Source organism: Uranotaenia lowii, chromosome 3, assembly GCF_029784155.1.
Source record: "Uranotaenia lowii strain MFRU-FL chromosome 3, ASM2978415v1, whole genome shotgun sequence".
Classification (NCBI taxonomy): domain Eukaryota; kingdom Metazoa; phylum Arthropoda; class Insecta; order Diptera; family Culicidae; genus Uranotaenia; species Uranotaenia lowii.
This window is the reverse complement of record NC_073693.1, coordinates 342185111-342205583: the sequence shown is the minus strand read 5'-3', so window position 1 is coordinate 342205583 and position 20473 is coordinate 342185111. Positions and strand designations below refer to the sequence as shown.

The window sequence follows — 20473 nt, the reverse complement described above, 5'->3', positions numbered from 1 at the left end:
GTTGATACTTTTTTAGGCCGATTTTGACCAGTCTAAATAGTCGAACGCGGTTTTACAGTTCTCGTAAAAATGATCGTGAAAAAATCTTATTTTGTCGATAACTCAAAAACTTTAGGATGACTAAGAAAATATTTGTAATGAATCACTCCTTTCTCCCAATAAATCCATTTGTCTTAATTTTTTTTCACGACAGTGTGTTCAACCCATAAAATTATTGTTGCCAGCGGGCGGTGTTCAATAAATTTTAAAATACGATGATCACACCCCCATTATTGAGCCGCAAAACAATGTATTCCGCAATTAAAGTCGAACGTCCACCACCCAATCTTCACACCACTAAATACTCTGGCCAGCGACACTTGTTAATAGGTCCACAAGCATTTCAATTGAAAAAAGTTGGCCTCCGCCAATCAAAAGGGCCATCCTAGACTTATTGTTATTTATGGGTGCGCACAGAACGTTCCTCCAATCCCGACCATTGAGTGAGTAGTCTGGGTTTGGCGGTTATGCCCTTCGGTTTTCCTCTCTCGGAAATTGGTTGGATCAATTTATGACCTAGCTACTGGCTTTAGCTGGCAGGGCCTTCAGTTTTATAAGATTTCTATAAATTAACTTGAAGATATGGTTCGAATTCTTAAATAATCAAGTTGGCAACACTGACAATCTATCCGGACCCTCACTTCACTTCCGTGCATTCCCGCTTAGTTTACATATCACGTGGCGCACTCAACGATGCAATAACAATTGATTCAATAAAACAACACAACAGTGCGTCAGCTTGTAATACAACCTAAATCTACCGGGTAGTAGCACATGTCTGAGAACTGTCTGTTGCGATCGTTCGAGTGCAGGAATAGACTAGTCGCCGGGATGACCGATGACAAATTTGCCTCGATCCTACCGGAGGGTCTGCTAACTCGAAGTTCCATCATATCAATTTAGATAATTTTATTACTTTTATGTCAAACACGCTTGCGGGACGTTTAGAACAACGACACATTGAACGGGGCCAGTCCTACGCTTTGAAAGATAAGTTGAGTCAGAAGAAAAAGAGCAGTCAATTCGAACGTGAATTTATGATCCAGTAGGTTTTGTAGGTGTAATTGGTACTAGGCGATATGAAGATCGTGATCAACTTTGAAATTCTTCAGTAAATTCAGCTTTAGATGAAGAACATAAATTGTTTTTGTTATTCTGTGAATTTTGTGAATTGTCTTTGGAACTCAAGATTGTCTTGATCTGACACTCTGAAGAACTCGAAAGCTGAATAGCTTAAACGTGTACGACCCTACGAAGCCTTCGACAGGCTTGAAAACCTAGAATGGGTTAAATAACTTGACTTGTATAAACTCGACCGACCTAAAACATCGAATGACCTTAAGACCTCGACTGGCCTTTAAAATCTTGACCGACCTTTTAACCTCGACCGGCTATAAGACTTAGACCCGTCTAAGTATCTCGACTGGTCTAAAGCCCTCGACTGACTTTAAGATTTCGATCGGCTTTAAGATCTCGACCGGCCTAAAGACCTCGACCGGCCTAAAGACCTCGACCGGCCTAAAGACCTCGACCGGCCTAAAGACCTCGACCGGCCTAAAGACCTCGACCGGCCTAAGACCTCGACCGGCCTAAAGACCTCGACCGGCCTAAAGACCTCAACCGGCCTAAAGACCTCGACCGGCCTAAAGACCTCGACCGGCCTAAAGATCTCGACCGGCCTAAAAACCGCGACCAGGCATAAAACCTCGACCGGCCTTAAGACCTCAAACGTCCTCAAAATCTCGACCGGTTTTAAGACCTCAATTGGCCTAAAGATCTCTACCGGCCTAAAGACCTCGACCGGCCTAAAGACCTCGACCGGCCTAAAGACATCGACCGGCCTAAAGACCACCTCGACCGGCCTAAAGATCTCTACCGGCCTAAGACCTCGACCGGCCAGAAGACCTCGACCGTCAGAAGACCTCGACCGGCTAGAAGACCTCGACCAGCCAGAAGACCTCGACCGGCCAGAAGATCTCGACCGGTCAGGAGACCTCAAACGTCCTCAAAATCTTGACCGGCTTCAAGACCTCAATTGTCCTGAAGATCTCGACCGGCCTTAAGACCTCGATCGGCCAGAAGACCTCGACCAGCCAGAAGACCTCAACCGGCCAGAAGATCTTGACCGACCAGGAGACCTCAAACGTCCTCAAAATCATGACCGGCTTCAAGACCTCAATTGTCCTGAAGATCTCGACCGGCCAGAAGACCTCGACCGGCCAGAAGACCTCGACCGGCCAGAAGACCTCGACCGGCCGGATGATCTCGACCGGCCGGATGACCTCGACCGGCCGGAAGATCTCGACCGGCCAGAAGACCTTGACCGGCCAGAAGACCTTGACCGGCCAGAAGACCTCGACCGGCCAGAAGACCTCGATCGGCCAGAAGACCTCGACCGGCCAGAAGACCTCGACCAGCCGGAAGACCTCGACCGGCCGGAAGACCTCGACCAGCCGGAAGACCTCGACCGGCCAGGAGACCTCGACCGGGCAGAAGACCTCGACCGGGCAGAAGACCTCGACCGACCGGAAGACCTCGATCGGCCAGAAGACCTCGACCGGCTTCAAGATCTCAACTGGCCTTGAGATCTTGACCGGCCTTAAGATCTCAACTGGCCTTAAGATCTCGACCGGCCTGAAGACCGCGACTACCTTGAAAACTTTTTTTGACTTGCCTGTAAGGCTTTAAGAAATAAATGAGTCCAGCCTGAATAACATTGGCTGATTTTTTTTCGTTTTCAAATATCTGATTTTCCTAGCTCTCCAAACTTCCTAGTAAACAATTTCTGAACAATATGACCAGTTGTTTATCACCAAGTGATCAAGAAAGTTTAGATGATAATTTCCGCTTTTCTTCTTTCACCTTCCAGATTGAGTATGCCCCACGATGACGACATACGCTGTGGCCCGTTCCGAAACGAGGGCGTCGGCAAGCAGAACATCATGTCCCGGATGCTGGACCAGAATACGCATCCCTGGTCCTGGTCCAACTGTTCCCGCCATTTCGTTACCGAATATCTGGAGTAAGTACCTTAGCTTAGCTGAGCTATGAGTCGCAAAAATTCCTCACTAATCCAAGTGAACTCATCGACCGGAACACCATCTCAATTTCGGGCCTAATTGATTGGATTTGGGATCAGATTTCGGGATGACCTCAAGTGCTTCAATCAGTGAAAAATTATCGGGCCATTATTCCGCTCTCTGGGAGTGCTAAACTTTTTCGGACTGAGCTCCATAGATCAAAATTCCCGTTGATTATCCCACCCAAACTCTTATTTGGATTTGAGGGTGCTTACTCTATGGGATTTGCTAATAGCGGATCATTTCATTAATTATCTCCGATCAAAAATTGGCAGCTGCCCACCACCCGAGCTATTTGCGAGGAACGTTAAACTAACTAGGCACAAATATAAGTCCCGGGATGAGAATGAATTTCACACTCCGGCCGGGAGGCAATAACAAAGTGAAGAAGTGTGGTTGGTGACTCACATTCAAAACTTGGTCTTGGAGCTAGCTAGAAGAATTAGAGAAACCTCCTCGAAAAATAGCCAAACCAGCTGGCGTCCCACCGTGTTGATTCCAAATATCCGTGCGTTTGCAAAGAGAGATCATATCGTAGGTCGTTCCCGGCCAAAGATTAAGCACGTATTATTACTTAGAAGCGAGCACGTACGCCACCCCGCACTTTGATCGATGATTACGATATCATTCATAATTTATCAGCACTATTTGATCAAACGAAGCGGTCCCGGGCAAGCCGCTCTGTTTGGTTACAATTTTGTTGTTTTTTTTTCGGCGATTGAAGTTGGGAGCTTTGTTTTCTGTGAATAAAATCTTCCATTATTAATTCTAAATTTAATTTCTAAATTTTTAGTCGAATTCTTGATACTCAAAAAACGATTGAAAATAAAAAAAATTAAATATGTAATAAAATTTTGTGGCACTTGAAAAATATTGACTGTATAAATTTGGATTATATGGTTATTTTTTTCAATTTTGTCAATTTTGTCAATTTTGTCAAATTTGACAATTTCGTCAAATTTGTCAATTTTGTCAATTTTGTCAATTTTGTCAATTTTGTCAATTTTGTCAATTTTGTCAATTTTGTCAATTTTGTCAATTTTGTCAATTTTGTCAATTTTGTCAATTTTGTCAATTTTGTCAATTTTGTAAATTTTGTAAATTTTGACAGTTTTGTCAATTTTGACAATTTTGTCAATTTTGTCAATTTCGACAATTTTTTTAGTTTGTGAATTTTGTCAATTTTGTTAATTTTGTCAATTTTGTCAATTTTGACAATTTTGACAATTTTGACAATTTTGACAATTTTGACAATTTTGACAATTTTGACAATTTTGACAATTTTGACAATTTTGACAATTTTGACAATTTTGACAATTTTGACAATTTTGACAATTTTGACAATTTTGACAATTTTGACAATTTTGACAATTTTGACAATTTTGACAATTTTGACAATTTGGACAATTTGGACAATTTTGTCAATTTTGTCAATTTTGTCAATTTTGTCAATTTTGTCAATTTTGTCAATTTTGTCAATTTTGTCAATTTTGTCAATTTTGTCAATTTTGTCAATTTTGTCAATTTTGTCAATTTTGTCAATTTTGTCAATTTTGTCAATTTTGTCAATTTTGTCAATTTTGTCAATTTTGTCAATTTTGTCAATTTTGTCAATTTTGTCAATTTTGTCAATTTTGTCAATTTTGTCAATTTTGTCAATTTTGTCAATTTTTTCAATTTTGTCAATTTCGTAGATTTTGTCAATTTTGTCAATTTTGTTAATTTTGTCAATTTTGTCAGTTTTGTCAATTTTGTCAATTTTGTCAATTTTGTCAATTTTGTCAATTTGGTCAATTTTGTCAATTTTGTCAATTTTGTTAATTTTGTCAATTTTGTTAATTTTGTCAATTTTGTCAATTTTGTCATTTTTGTCATTTTTGTCATTTTTGTCATTTTTGTCATTTTTGTCATTTTTGTCATTTTTGTCATTTTTGTCATTTTTGTCATTTTTGTCTTTTTTGTCTTTTTTGTCATTTTTGTCATTTTTGTCATTTTTGTCATTTTTGTCATTTTTGTCATTTTTGTCATTTTTGTCATTTTTGTCAATTTTGTCAATTTTGTCAATTTTGTCAATTTTGTCAATTTTGTCAATTTGTCAATTTTGTCAATTTAGTCAATTTTGTCAATTTTGTCAATTTTGTCAATTTTGTCAATTTTGTCAATTTTGTCAATTTTGTCAATTTTGTCAATTTTGTCAATTTTGTCAATTTTGTCAATTTTGTCAATTTTGTCAATTTTGTCAATTTTGTCAATTTTGTCAATTTTGTCAATTTTGTCAATTTTGTCAATTTTGTCAATTTTGTCAATTTTGTCAATTTTGTCAATTTTGTTAATTTTGTCAATTTTGTCAATTTTGTCAATTTTGTCAATTTTGTCAATTTTGTCAATTTGTCAATTTTGTCAATTTTGTCAATTTTGTCAATTTTGTCAATTTTGTTAATTTTGTTAATTTTGTCAATTTTGTCAATTTTGTCAATTTTGTCAATTTTGTCAATTTTATCAATTTTGTCAATTTTGTCAATTTTGTTTTTTTTTTTTTTGTTTTTTTTTTTTGGGAAGATGGAAAGCTGGAAAGCTGGAAAGCTAGCAAGCTGGAAAGCTGGAAAGCTGGAAAGCTGGAAAGTGGGAAAGATGGGAAGATGGAAAGATGGAAAGCTGGAAAGCTGGAAAGTGGGAAAGATGGGAAGATGGAAAGATGGGAAGATGGGAAGATGAGAAGATGGGAAGATGGGAAGATGGGAAGATGGGAAGATGGGAAGATGGAAAGCTGGAAAGCTGGAAAGCTGGAAAGCTGGAAAGCGGGAAAGCGGGAAAGCGGGAAAGCGGGAAAGCGGGAAAGCGGGAAAGCCGGAATGCTGGAAAGCCGGAAAGCTGAAAAGCCGAAAAGCTGGAAAGCTGGAAAGTGGGAAAGATGGAAAGATGGAAAGATGGAAAGATGGAAAGCTGGAAAGTGGGAAAGATGGGAAGATGGAAAGATGGGAAGATGGGAAGATGGGAAGATGGGAAGATGGGAAGTTGGAAAGATGGAAAGATGGAAAGATGGAAAGATGGAAAGCTGGAAAGCTGGAAAGCTGGAAAGCTGGAAAGCTGGAAAGTGGGAAAGATGGGAAGATGGAGAGATGGGAAGATTATAGGATGGGAAGATGGGAAGATGGAAATGGGAATATGAGAGGATGGGAAGATAAGATGATAAAAAGATGAAAAGATAGGAAGATGGCATGGTGATAAGATTGGAATATAGAAATATGAGAAGATGGAATGATGGGATTGTGGGATGGGTAGATGAGAAGATGTGGAAATGTGAAACTAAGCAGATGAGAAGACGGGAAGACGAAAAGATGAGAAAATGGGAAGATTAGAAGATGAGGAGGAACGGAAGATGTTAAAATGTAGGAATGTCAATTTGAGTCAGCAGACTGCTTCCGAAATTGATTGTTTTGTAACCTTTAAGCTCGTAAATATCTCTCCGGCACAGGTTAGAAGTACATAACACTACTTTTGACCAGAGAACAAGGCAAAAAAAAATCGCAAGTTTGATTTATTGTTTATTTGGCTCTCGCGAGTGCCATTTGAACGCCTCCGCAGCCCGTCAAAAAACCTGACACCTATTGGCGGGCGGTGTTGTTGGTGTCCATTACACGGTACAATAAAAATTAACAAAAGATAAACTAACAGTTTTTACGATTATTGGCTCGGCCGCGCGTCCCAGGTATAAGCAGCAGAGGCGCAAAAATAAAAAAAATGACCCATTCCAAGTCAATTTGTTTTTAGACAACAAAACCCCTGCCGTCCAGAAAGGCCGTTTCGGCGAAATGTCTTCATCAACTGCATCTCCTGATGCAGCAGGCAGCCACAGAGCGGCCAAAGTCAGTATTGATTGTACCGATATTGTGTTTGCTCTTTTGCGTGCAGTGGGATAATAAATACAGTTTTTTTTCGCATCCCAATAACAAACAAATAAAAACACTCTTGGTCTCTTGGAGCAATCACACCCACGTTTTTTATTCCGATCATTCCGGGTTTCTAGCAGTTTTATGAATGAATCAAGGTGTAATGTGTGTGTGTACAAATTTACAGTTTGCAGACGAATAGTTGAATCCCAATTCCAACGTGCATTTGTTTTTATTAATTTTTGGATAAATTATAATTTTTTTTATCTTCGTGCAGTTTGACAGTTCGAATTTGATTATCAATTGCACTCTAACTTAGGCAAACTCAAAAATATCGAAATATAACTCATATGTTTCCCGAGAAGACACGAAATAAGAAACTTTCCAAAAAAAAAGTTTTAGACAAAAAACGCAAATCGCTTCCAGTATCTTGTGTCAGATTTTTGATCCGAGATGCAGATCGTCGTTCAACTTTTCCTGAACGCCATTCATTCAAATTAGCTTAATCGCTTGGGTTCTCGTGACAAATGCGCGCTCCCTTATCAAAGCACCGTTATGGGGTTGCCCTTAAACCGGACACAACACGACACGACACGCTGCCGTCAACTTTACGGCTGTCAACTAATTTTGGAAAACATTCCAAGTCTCGGATAAAAAAAAAATCGCACCTCAAAAGAGATCATCACAAGAGAACATGAAAGAGCTTGGAGCCGCTGCGTTTTTGGGTTCTCTAATTGATTCCGATTCCGTACCGGGTTGCACATTTTTTTTCTTCCAACAAAACCGGTAAGTTTTGTACCTTGTGGTTCTCGACTAAATTGATGGACTTCATTAATTTGCTTTATGTCATGTCCGCATGTCTTCACTTCTGTCTGTGGGGTGTGTGCAGAAGAAAAAGTGTAATCCGAGAATGATGGGCAGCTTCCAGCTTTCCGGCGGGTGCTTGACGTTTGCGTGACAATTTTGGTTTACCAAGTCACGTTGGACGAACTGCTACAAGGTACAAGCAGCAGCCACGACACAGAAGGATCGGAATCTGGGAGAGATTTTATCTTAAATTGCATTAAGCCGAAAGCGACAAATGAGGCGGCATGCAATCGACAAAAAACTAAAAAAAAAACCGACAAGGCGCATATGCATTTCAGAGTGTTTTTTCAAGTTCAAGTTTGAATATTTCTAATTTTTTGTGTAAATATTATTCATTTTTGGGATATAAACCCAAAACTGGGTACAATTTATCCATTTTGCTAAATTTGCAAAACAAAGTCATAATATTTAACTTTTAAATCACAAGACTCGAACATTTTTATGGCCCATCTGATTTCAATCTCGAAAATAAATCCATCCAGCTGAATTATTATTCCCCAGGCAGACTTTTGGACAAAAAAAATCGAAGAACATTTTTTCTTTCAAGTTTGGTACTTAAAACAAAAAAGATCCTGACCTAGACAATGCGAATTTATTATCGCTGCTTCGAAAAAATCGAAGAACAATCGAGTGCCAACAAACACCAACAGTCAACGTTCTTCGTTCACACTTCCAAAAATACATAAATTCTTCAATTCGACCTCGTAAAATCACCCAAAAGGCGAGCCGCCTGACTCTCTGGGGCAGTCGGTCACGATATTTTACGATCGGTTTTCGGTCACTTTTTAAGTATCAACCATTAAAAGTGAACTCAGGCTGTTTGGTTTGGCTTTTGTTTTTCTTTTTTGGAAAGAATGACGGAACACGAAAAATTTGTTTTGTCATCAGAATTGATGATTGATGGAAGTAATAACTCTTTGAGTGATTCAAAGAATCTCATTTTAAGAGAAAAATATTGAAGAAACCGAGATTTAAAAATTAAAAGTAATGATAGAAATGTCAAGCTTCTAAGATATTAACTATAGGAGTTTAGAGTTTAGAATCAGAGACAGAGCTCAATGAAAAGAATAAGAGTTCAAAGTATAGACATTGTGTAGTGTAGAGTTCTGAGTTCAGAGTTCAGAATATAAACTTCACAATTGGGAGTTTAAAGTTCAGAAATCCGAGTTCAGATTTCAGAGTTCATAGTGCAGTTTCGGGAGTTAAGAATTCAAATTTAAGAGTTCAGAGTGATTAAAAAGTGATGAGTTCAAAGTTCAGAGTTAAAAGTTGAGAGTTCAGAGATCAGACTCCAGAGTTCAGAGCTCAGAGTGTAGAGTTAGGAGTTGAGAATTCGAAATAAAGACATAAAGGCTTCAGAATTATGAGTGAAAGAAAGAGTTTAAAATTCAGAATTCATAGTACAGAGATAGGAGTTAAGGATTCTAAGTAAAAAATTCAGATTTAAGAGTGGAAGGTTCAGATTTCAGAATTTAGAATCCAGAATAAACAGTTCAAAGAACACAAATCAAAGCTCAAAGTTCAGAATTCTGATTTAAGAATGTTAGGTTAGGTTAGGAGTTTGGAATTAAGTGATCAGAGATCAGGGCATTAAGTGATCAGAGATCAGGACACAGAAGATATCAAATTGAAGATTTAAGATTGACGATTGACGATTGACGATTGAAGATTGAAGATTGAAGATTGAAGATTGAAGATTGAAGATTGAAGATTGAAGATTGAAGATCGAAGATTGACGATTGAAGATTGAAGATTGAAGATTGAAGATTGAAGATTGAAGATTGAAGATTGAAGATTGAAGATTGAAGATTGAAGATTGAAGATTGAAGATTGAAGATTGAAGATTGAAGATTGAAGGTTGAAGATTGAAGATTGAAGATTGAAGATTGAAGATTGAAGATTGAAGATTGAAGATTTAAGATTGAAGATTGAAGATTGTAAATAAAAATTAGAGATTGGAGCTTGACTTTGAAATTAATTGACAACCAAATTTAAAAAAAATTTACAAATTCGATAATTATGACAAATTTTATAAATTCAAAAATTTTACAAAATAGACAAAGATGATAAAATTGACAAAATTGACAAAATTGACAAAATTGACAAAATTGACAAAATTGACGAAATTAACAAAATTGACAAAATTGACAAAATTGACAAAAATGACACAATTGGAAAAAATGGACAAAATGGACAAAAATTGACAAAATTGACAAAATTGCTAAAATTGACAAAATTGACAAAATTGACAAAATTGACAAAATTGACAAAATTGACAAAATTGACAAAATTGACAAAATTGACAAAACTGACAAAATTGACAAAATTGACAAAATTGACAAAATTGACAAAATTGACAAATTTGACAAAATTGACAAAATTGACAAATTTGACAAAATTGACAAAATTGACAAAATTGACAAAATTGACAAAATTGACAAAATTGACAAAATTGACTAAATTGACAAAATTGACAAAATTGACAAAATTGACAAAATTGTCAAAACTGTCAAAAATGTCAAGTATGACAAAATTGACAAAATTGACAAAATATATACAGTAAAAATTATTTAAGTACCAGAAAATGTTGTTTGTATGTATTTAAATTTTTTTTAACGGTTTTTGAGTATCAAGAATTTAAATTTGAATTTTAGAAATTGTATTTCGAATTTATAATGAAAGATTTTGTTTACAGAAAAAAAAAGTTCCCAACTTCAATCGCCGAAAAAAATTGTCATATTTTTTGTCATTCTCATCGCAAACGACAACGACGCATAGTTTTGACGACCTTACAGCTTCTCGATTGCGGAAAGACTACTTAGCAGTGTCTCCAATTTTCACATTCACAACAGAAAAATCTTTCAAATGAAAGGCCAAAGCTTACTACTGTAAGCTTGCTTACGATGATTTCATTTGAAATTCGGGCTTATGATATAGCTCAGTTGGCAAGTCTGTTGTCTACTGAGTCGATGTCCGCGAGTTCGAGCCCAAGAGTAAACATCGAAAATAGTTGTACCGGATAAGTTTTTCAATAACGATCCGCCAACTGCAACGTTGATAAAGTCGCGAATGCCATAAAGATAGTAAAACGACTATAATCGAAACAAAAAAAAAATTGAAATTCGTCGGTTTCTCTGATGATGATCACGCTGATGATTTTCAAAATGCACCTGATGATTTTCAAATGAAAATCAAGATTTTCAATTTCAAACGAATATGAAATTTTTTAGTTTTTATTTGATTTTTTAATCTAGTTTTTTTGTGATTATAAACTATTTCAGAAATAAAATAAACCAAAAACTTGAAATTCATTTAATATTTATATTGATTTTTGATTTTAGTAAGAGGTATCGATTTTACAAGAAAAGAAAAAATTCTAAAATTTGAAAAAATATGTTTTTTGTTCATTTTTACAGCTTGAACGTTTTTAATAATTTGTGTTTTTATACTAAAAGTCTACTCATTTGAAGATTTTCAACAAGGCATGAGAATCAAAGCAATCAATCCAAAAAAATTTCTTTCATTTGACTGTTATGCGGACCGGTCTGAATGTTTTGTTTACTGCCTTTCATAGCAACCTAAAACTTGTAAGTTTTCTTTTGGCAGCAAACAAAGTTATTCGATTGTGAACTTCCAAAGCAAATGATTGAATGAAAATTGGAAACTATGCTACTTTGTTTCAACAAATCCCACATGCCCATCTCATCTCATTATCCCATTTTTTTCATCTCATCATATTTCCTTCTTCCAATCTTCTCACCATCCCATCTTCCTATCTTGTTATCTTCTTATCCTCTCATCTTCCCATCCCATTTTCCCATCTCCATCATTTTATCTTCCTTTTGCCTTCTTTCTGTTTACTTCTTCCTTCTTTCTTCTTCCTTCTACATTCTTTTTTCGTTCTTCTTTCTTACTTCTTTATTCTTCCGTTCCTTCTTAATTCTTCCGAAGAACTTCGCCAACAACGGTATTAAGACGTGAAGACCCTGTTCTGTGAAGTCCGAAATTCTGTGATCACATACCTTATACCTCATGAGCTCCTGACTCCTTACTCCTCACTCCTCACTACTCACTCTTCACTCCTCATTCCCCACTCATCATTCCGCACTCCTCACTCCTCCCTCTTCACTTCTCACTCCTCACTCCTTGTTCCTCACTCCTCACTTCTCACTTCTCACTCCTCACTCCTCACTTTTCACTCCTCACTCCTCACTCTACACTCTTCACTACTCACTCTTCACTTCCTCACTCCTCAATCTTTAATCCTCATTATTCACTCCTCACTCCACTCTCCTCACTTCTCAATCCTCGCTACTCACTCTTCTCTCCTCTCTCCTCACTCTTCACTCCTCCCTCCTCTCTCCAGCCCTCCTCGCTCCTCACTCCTCGCTCCTCACTCCTCACTCCTCACTCTTAACTCCTCCCTCCTCCCTCCTCTCTCCTCCCTCCTCACTCCTCGCTCCTTACTTATCACTCCCCACTCTTCACTTTTCCCAGGCCTTCCACTTCCTAGACCTAGGAACAATTTCCTGCAGCCTGCAGCGCAGAACATTTTACAAGTTTGAAATTTCGCATACAAATTTAGGGCAATGTAATGTACGTCACTTCGGCATATCACGGCAAAATCATAACTTGTTCTTGATTATGAACATAATTTCGCATGAAGTCATTGTCAGATGGCTTAAGAATTAAGATTCTAATTTTTGGAGTAGCTCATTATGATCCATGGTGTCGAAGGTCTTCAATCGATCAAGAAACAACCTTTACTAAAGCCATGTTGTTGTTCATGAAACTATAAAGGAAGAAATTTCAAATCCGCTTCCTTGACAGCTTTCCAACCTAAATTCTTGTTTCACCTCCTTCCTCAGACAAAAGCACGCCGAATGTCTACTGGACAAACCGACCACGGACCTGATCGAACCGTCTTCGACGCACACCAAGCTAGCCGGGGAAAAGTTCACCAACAACCAACAGTGCGAATTGGTCTTCGGAAATGGGTCCCGGGTGTGTTCCTTCATGCCGGTCTGCGAGCGGCTCTGGTGCAACAACGGAGACGAACTGGACGGCTGTCGGACCCAGCACATGCCCTGGGCCGATGGCACAAGCTGCGGTCAAAATCAGTGGTGTCAGAAGGGAAAATGCGTCCACGTCAATCGAAAAGCGCTACAACCGCAGGACGGTGGTTGGGGTCCATGGAATCCGTGAGTTTTCTCTTCAGTTTGATTTGGGAGTATTATTGAATGATGTTTCTGTTGTTTTTCAGGTTCAGCGAATGCAGTCGAACGTGTGGTGGTGGGGTGCAGAGATCGTCCCGGGCCTGTGATTCACCTTCGCCGGCGAATGGTGGTAAGTACTGCACCGGAATGCGGATACAGTATCGGTCCTGCAATACGCAGGAATGTCCGGAGAATACCCGGCCTTTTCGGGAGGAGCAGTGTCATGAACTGGATGGTAATAACTTTGAGATTCCTGGTTTGGAGAAGAACGTGAAGTGGGTGCCGAAGTATGGAGTGCGGGCTGAGGATCAGTGCAAGCTGTATTGCAGGGTGGAGGATTCGAATAATTACTTTTTGTTGAGGGACAAAGTCATCGATGGGACGCCGTGTACTCATCCTCACGAAGGATACGATATGTGTATCAATGGGCAGTGTAGGCAGGCCGGATGCGACTATAAGTTGGATTCGGATGCTAAGCTGGACAAATGTGGGAAATGTGGTGGAAAAAATGACACCTGTAAAGAAGTCAGGGGGGTATTTTCGTTCAGCGACATACATCACATGAAGAAGCCGTACGTGCAGAAAATTGTTCGGATTCCGAGAAGATCCACCAACATTGAGATCGTTCAGCGAGGGTATAAAGACGATGGAAACTATTTGGGTAACTATTGCGTTTGAGTGATTTGTGGGAATGTTGTAACCAACTCTCTTGTTGTTCGCAGCTCTTAGAGACGAAAATTGGGAGTACATCTTCAACGCTCCCAAAGCTAGCGTAGTGTCCGGCTTCAAGAAGCGCTACTTCGCTGGAGTTACGCTGGAGTACAACGGTCCAGAGGAACCCATTGAAACGATCCGGTCGGACTTTGGACGACCGTTGAAGAAGGACCTGATCGTCGAGATCTATTCCATGTCCAAGATGCGTCCGGTGAGCGATAATATTGTAGAGTACAGCTACCAAACCCCCATCGATAGGCCAAATCCCGGAGTATCGGTCAGCAAAACGGTTCCGCCGTCGGTCCAGCAGTTACCTAGTCATAACCTAGTCAGTAGCCAGACCTTCCACTGGAAGATGTCCGACTGGAGCAAGTGCGATCAGAGCTGTTCCGGAATGCGGAATCGAACGGCTAGATGTCACGACGTCGAAACCGATGAAGAACAACCGGATAGCTTCTGTGAAGTTAGCGCCAAACCACAGAAAGAGTACCAACCTTGCAATACCGATTGTAAATTTGAGTAAGACCTGTTTCTCATGGTATTTTGAAAACGATTTATAATTTCTAACCTTACATTTATCGTAGATGGGAAGCAACGAGTTCGCAGTGTTCCAATTCCTGCGGCGAAGGTATCAAGAACGTCCAGTACCAATGCGTGCAGCGGTACTTCAAAACTCAGCAAACGAACCCCGTTAATCCGACCTACTGTGTCAACATCCAGAAACCGATTCATCAGGAAAAATGCCACGGACCGTGTCCGGACGCGATCTGGTCCTACGGCGACTGGGAACCGGTAGCTTATCTTTTACTACAATTTACCGAACAACCATTCACTCGAAACAACTTCAATCATTGTTTTCATTTTTGTTCCATTTTCTCTTTTCATCTCTGCCTATTTATATCGGAATCTGTCAATTGTGGCTTCGTCTCCCGTCCCCCGGAACTCAACGAACCGGATCTGTATATACTTCCTTTATGTTTGTGTACGTCCCGATGTATGTGGTATTCTAAAAAAAAAAACAATCAAATCAAAACGCACAGTGTTCACGAACGTGTGGTGGTGGTAGGCAGACTCGTACCGTCACCTGTTTGTCGTCCGCGGCCGAGACCGGCTTCCGGATCAGCGAGAGCTTCTGCTCCCGGCTGTCCCGCGAGGAAACCTTCCGGCCCTGCAGCACCGACCGTTGCCCCGAGTGGGTCACAGGAGAACTGACACCGGTAGCTATACTGTTGCTTTTGTTGATGTTGTTGCCGTTTTCATTGCATAGCTGTCATAGTTTTTACTCCCACATTCCCATATCTGTGTCTCCACATTCTCCTGTAACCATAGACCATATTAGTGTTACTGGGTCCATGTTGTTCCTATCTCTCATACCTACCTTACCCTACTGCTTCCTCGATGTTTTGTGATTCCTACGAACGCTTGTTGTTTAAGCTATTCTAGGGTTCAATGTACGGCAAAAAAGTGGCAGAACGCTTCCATAAAAATCCACAAAGTCGACCATTTTTCCATCGTATGCTATATGTATATGTCTTTTGACGGTTGTACTCCATTTCCCATAAAACGTTTGTTAGGTTTTTTTTCACAAAAGTTGTTTTATTCTTTTGCGACAAAGCCGCAACCAACGAGGATGAAGGGACCGAGGTGGCAAAAAGCCGCTGACGCTTCCAAATCTGAGGTGCCGGCCAACCCGCCATCGGAAGCGGCGACCTTAATACATTTGTTCTGAGTCTGTATGAAACCTAGGGATGATCCCTTAGCCCCGTCTGTCACGCGACAGCGTGAAGGACAATACATTTTTCAAGTTCGAACGCGCAACGTGAGAAGTCGGCTTCTGAAATTATTTTTAAAATGCACGCTGATAAGCATATAATTCAAATTTGCAAACCTAGAAGGAAATACAATACTGGCTAAAAAATAAGTTGAGTTGAAAAATTTTCAAACAATAGTAAGTAAAAAGTAAGATTTAACTCGAGGGGAAACAAAACCATAGAAAAAAATCTATGAAATGTTCCATTCCGGGAGAAAAAAAATCTGGGAAATGGTCCATTCTGGGGATCAAAATTCTGAAAAATTATCCATCCTGAGAAAAAAACTGGAAAATGGTCCATTCTCGAGAAAAATTTCCTAATCATCACAGAGGATCAAATTTCAAGAATCAGGTTCGATTATAGTCGTTTTACCATCTTTATGGCATTCGCGACTTTATCAACGTTACAGTTGGTGGATCGTTATTGAAAAACTTATCCGGTACAACTGTGTTCGATGTTTACTCTTGGGCTCGAACTCGCGGACATCGGCACAGGAGACAACAGACTTGCCAACTGAGCTATATCACAAGCCCTTTCAAGAATCAGGTGAGGATCAAGTATAAGTAGGCTCACAACATATAGTAGAGTTTTTTTTTCTTCCTGTTCAGAGTCCGACTTCTAATTCAGAAATTTTAACCCCGATTGAGATTCTGGATCCATGGTAAGAAACAGATTCAAAATCCTCGATCAGCACCTAGTATAAAATTTCAAGATTTAGATCAAGATCAAGTTCCAGGACCAGGAGCTAGAATCCGGAATTCGAGTAAGAAATCGAGTATCATAATCAGAATACGAAAAAATTTAGATCATGCTCAGGAATAAGGATCCGAATTAGGTATCAGGACCCAATGTGAAGAACAAAATCTAGATCCAGGACTTCCATTCAGGATCAGAATAACAATAGTCCCACCCCTTGAAATCCAGGATCCAGGATTGGGATCCAGCATCTTATTCCTGGACCGTGACCTCGAATACCAATCCGAACGTTGATCCCGAATTTGGGATCTTTGACTCTTTGCATCGATCGCGATTCCGCATTATGATCTTGATTTCTGATTCCGGATCCTGATCTTGGGAATCTGGATATTGATGCTGATCTGGATACTCAACCTGATTCTGATCGCTTTTTCTGCCTCGGTCCTAGGACAGACTAGGACAGTCCGCAATATCATTTTGGAACTAAACCCCGAGATCTTGGATCCATGATCAAATTCAGAACCAAGATCGGGAATCCAGTACAGGATCGTAATCAAGGTCCAGCATCGGGATCCGGGCCCAGCATATGGAAACGAGATCGTAGCTGGCACCAGAACTAGGATTGCGATCCAGCATCTGTATCCCCGATAAGAATACAGGGTCAAGCTCATGATTCTACAGGGTGACAAAAAAGTCCTGTCACACTTTTTTTTGGGGTCGCCTGTAGCTTATACGTTGCATCTCTCTGGTGCCATCTATATGTCAAATGAAAGGGCTAACTTTGCTGCCCATAGTGGCAGAGTTTCGTTTCTGTGCAGTTTGTGTACAGTGGCAGAGTTGAGAGCACCTGTTATCGCTAAATATGTGAGAGGGAACAAACCCGGAAACATATTCAAACACCTAAAACCGATCGTAATCAACAGGAAAGTCCATAAATCGATACCTAGAGACCAGAGGCACCGAGGAGCCATGATCTGGGGACACGATCTGGACGACCAAGGTCTGTGAGAACTCCAAGGTTGAAAAAGATTATACGAGACCGGACGTGCGCGCCGCTTGCGACGACTTTCCGAGACGTCTGAAGCTGGTTCGATCAGAGAAAGGTGGTGTAATTTCGAGATATTGTCTGTGAAGTATCTTGATGAGTTACTGAATAAAGCTATGAAAGTCAGATTCTGATATTCTTCTTATTCTTTGAAACATTGAGATTTTTCTGTGTGACCGGACTTTTTTGTCACCCTGTAGATCAGAGTTTGGGATTCTGGAGCAGTCACGGAGAAAAAAGTATGATATTTCCAACAATAATCCACTTATATTATATCATATATCTGATTGCTTCTTGATCAAGGCCGGATTAAAGGGGGGGGCAAAAGGGGCAATTGCCCCGGGCCCCCCAGCTCAGGGGGGCCACCCGAGGGGAAAAACAGTTTTAACATTAAATTTATCATACTACTACAAATCCATACTATAAAATATGAAGTATAAAAACTATAGGGCCCCCGTGAAATAATATCTAGATTATTTTTTGTCTAAAAAGGTTAAGGGCCCCCCTAGAGTAAGCAGTGAAGGAGCTCTCCCACATTTTGCGAGCTGAGAATATCAAAATCCTCTGGATGGATCTTTATCAATTTTCAATTCTGATATTCATTCTTTAAGAATATAAATTTCACCGAAATGCCGAAAATAAATTTACAAAAATCAATTAACGGTGGTTAGCTTATCTTAGAAAGTAAGTCTTAGACTTGAAATTTGTATTGGAACATTATTTTCAACTGATTTAACCAAAATTGTATCATCTACTGAAGTGTATTTGCAGTGAATTGAGCATATCCTTTCCCAAATGATCATTCTCAAATTAACACAAAAACGATCTGATAGTTGAGTTGCTAGTATCATTGAGTGATTTTCTTAATATGAATATTTCTATGATCTTAATCTTATCTTTTACCAGATTCAATTCCAAGTCTTGTTTGTTACTGAAGTTCAGTTTCATAATTTACTGCATTTTGAAAATTCAGGATCTTTGTTTAAGGTACTAAACTCATTTGGATTCCTTTTCTGATTTTTTCAATGATAAGTGATTCTGTGTTTTGAACATTTAATCTTTATTCTCAATTTTTGTTAACCGACTATTTTTGCGCTGATACCCCTTTGGCTTTGAGGACATCGAATGAAATTTTCGTCACTTTTAGAATAACAATTTGATGAAAAAATTTTTTATCTGATGAGTATCATATTTAAAAACATCTCACGAAAAGATTTTTTTGTGTTTCAAAGACATAGAATTGATATTCACATTTGAGCATTAAATTTTGCATTTTGCAGCTTAAATCAGAGTTTTCAACATGGCTATTTGAAGTTGAAGATAGTACACTGAACTCATCTCCAGTTTTTAACACGTTTAAAAGTTTTATATTTGATAATGATCAGAATTTCAACAATACATATAATAGACAATTTGATTGATTTCGTACATTCAACAATATATATAATACTAGCTGACCCGGTGTGCTTTGCTACACCTTTCAGAATCAAATGATATTTTCAGAAATCATTCAAATTTTTATTGTTTTTGGTATTATTTTAAATCAAATTATGACGAAATTAATAAGCAACCACTATAAAATGAGAGCTTCAGCTGGAGTTTAAAATTGCAACACAAACCATAACTTATATTCTGAATCTTGATTTATAAATTTGTTTTAAAGATTTGATAATTTTCATCTGTTTCCTTAAGTTTCGCCCTAAAAAAGAAGGGTCCCAAATTAATCGTTCGCAAATAATCTAACTTATAAAGTATGGTTGTTTTTGCTTGATATGTTCTGGATTTATGCTAAAAAACTGATAAGAGAGCCCCCCCCCCCTGTCCTTCCCTTCACCCCCTGCTGAATGGAGATTGTAATCTTTAATACACTTTTTTTTCGTTCCGTAAAATCCTCTTATATCAAATATAGTTCCATTGGTTGATAAGTATTTAAGCTTTACAACAAAAATTGTATGGAGCCCCTTTCTTTCTTTCCCTCTCTACACTGTAAAGCATAAGAGTCTATAACAATCGTAGAAACATATCTCGTAACCAAGTACCTTTCCATGCCATATTTGTTTCCATTTGTTGGCTTCATAATCATTAATTGAGAACATATGCTAACAAAATTGTATTGGGCTCACCTCCCTCCTCCCATGTACCTTCTCACTGAAAGGAGGATGATGTGTCAAATAATCATAGAGTCATACCAAAATGATTTTCTATGTTAAGTATTGTCCGTTTCTCGGATTTTGTAAAATAAAAGTTAAATGTAAGCTTCCCTCTTCCCTTCCTATATTCCATGCTATGCCAAATTTGGTTTTATTTAAGTAGTAAATTTTTGAGTTATGTATAAACTTGAAAGGGAGTACCATCCCCCATCCCGTTCTCTTCTTTCAATAGAGGGGTGATAACTTAATATTCATAAAAGTATTTTTCGTACTCAAATACTTTTTGATGATTATGATGAAATTTGGTTTCATTTGCTCGATTAATTCTCGAGTTATGCAAAAAAAATGGAAACCTCCCCTTCTTCCTTTATATCTTACCGCTTAAAAGGTACGGCTTCAATTTATATTAGAAACATTTCTCGTATCCAAATACACTCACATGTCAAATATGGTTCAATTTGCTTGATCAGCTCTCCAGTTATACTGAAAATTGTAAGGGAGACCTCGCCTCCCCCTTTTCATCCACCTCTTCGAAAGAATGAGGGATACCAAATATTCATAGAAGCATTTCTCGTACCCAAATATCGTTCCATGCCAAATTTGGTTCCATTTGCTGTTGTAGTTCTTGAGTTATGCAGTAAAAATTGTATGAAACTCCCCTCCCTCTTTCCTTCCTCCCCGCTGTAAGAAAGAAGGGGTCTCAAACAATCATTAGAACATGTCACGTTCCCAAATACCCGCCCATGCCAAGTTTGGTTCCATTTGCTTAATTACTTTCTTAGTTATGTTGAAAACTATAAAAGAGGCCCCTCCCCCCTTTATATCGCCCTACTGGAAAGAGGGAGGGGTCTCAAATTATCATAGAAATATTTTTCGTATCCAAATACCCTCCCATGCCAAATTTGATTCCATTTGCTTTATTAGTTTTTGAACTATATAAAAAAATATGAAAGAGGTCCCTCCCC

The 20473-nt window shown here is 38.8% G+C and overlaps 1 protein-coding gene across 1 annotated transcript in view; it reads left to right on the top strand.

The window, feature by feature from the left end:
* Positions 1-20473, top strand: part of LOC129756623 (A disintegrin and metalloproteinase with thrombospondin motifs 9) — a 935923-nt gene that overhangs the window by 858138 nt on the left and 57312 nt on the right. Inside the window, exons 11-15 of the mRNA XM_055753535.1 lie at positions 12745-13077; positions 13140-13753; positions 13815-14325; positions 14391-14598; positions 14847-15023. Of these exons, the coding sequence (XP_055609510.1) occupies positions 12745-13077; positions 13140-13753; positions 13815-14325; positions 14391-14598; positions 14847-15023 (1843 nt within the window). The remainder of the gene's footprint in view (positions 1-12744; positions 13078-13139; positions 13754-13814; positions 14326-14390; positions 14599-14846; positions 15024-20473) is intronic.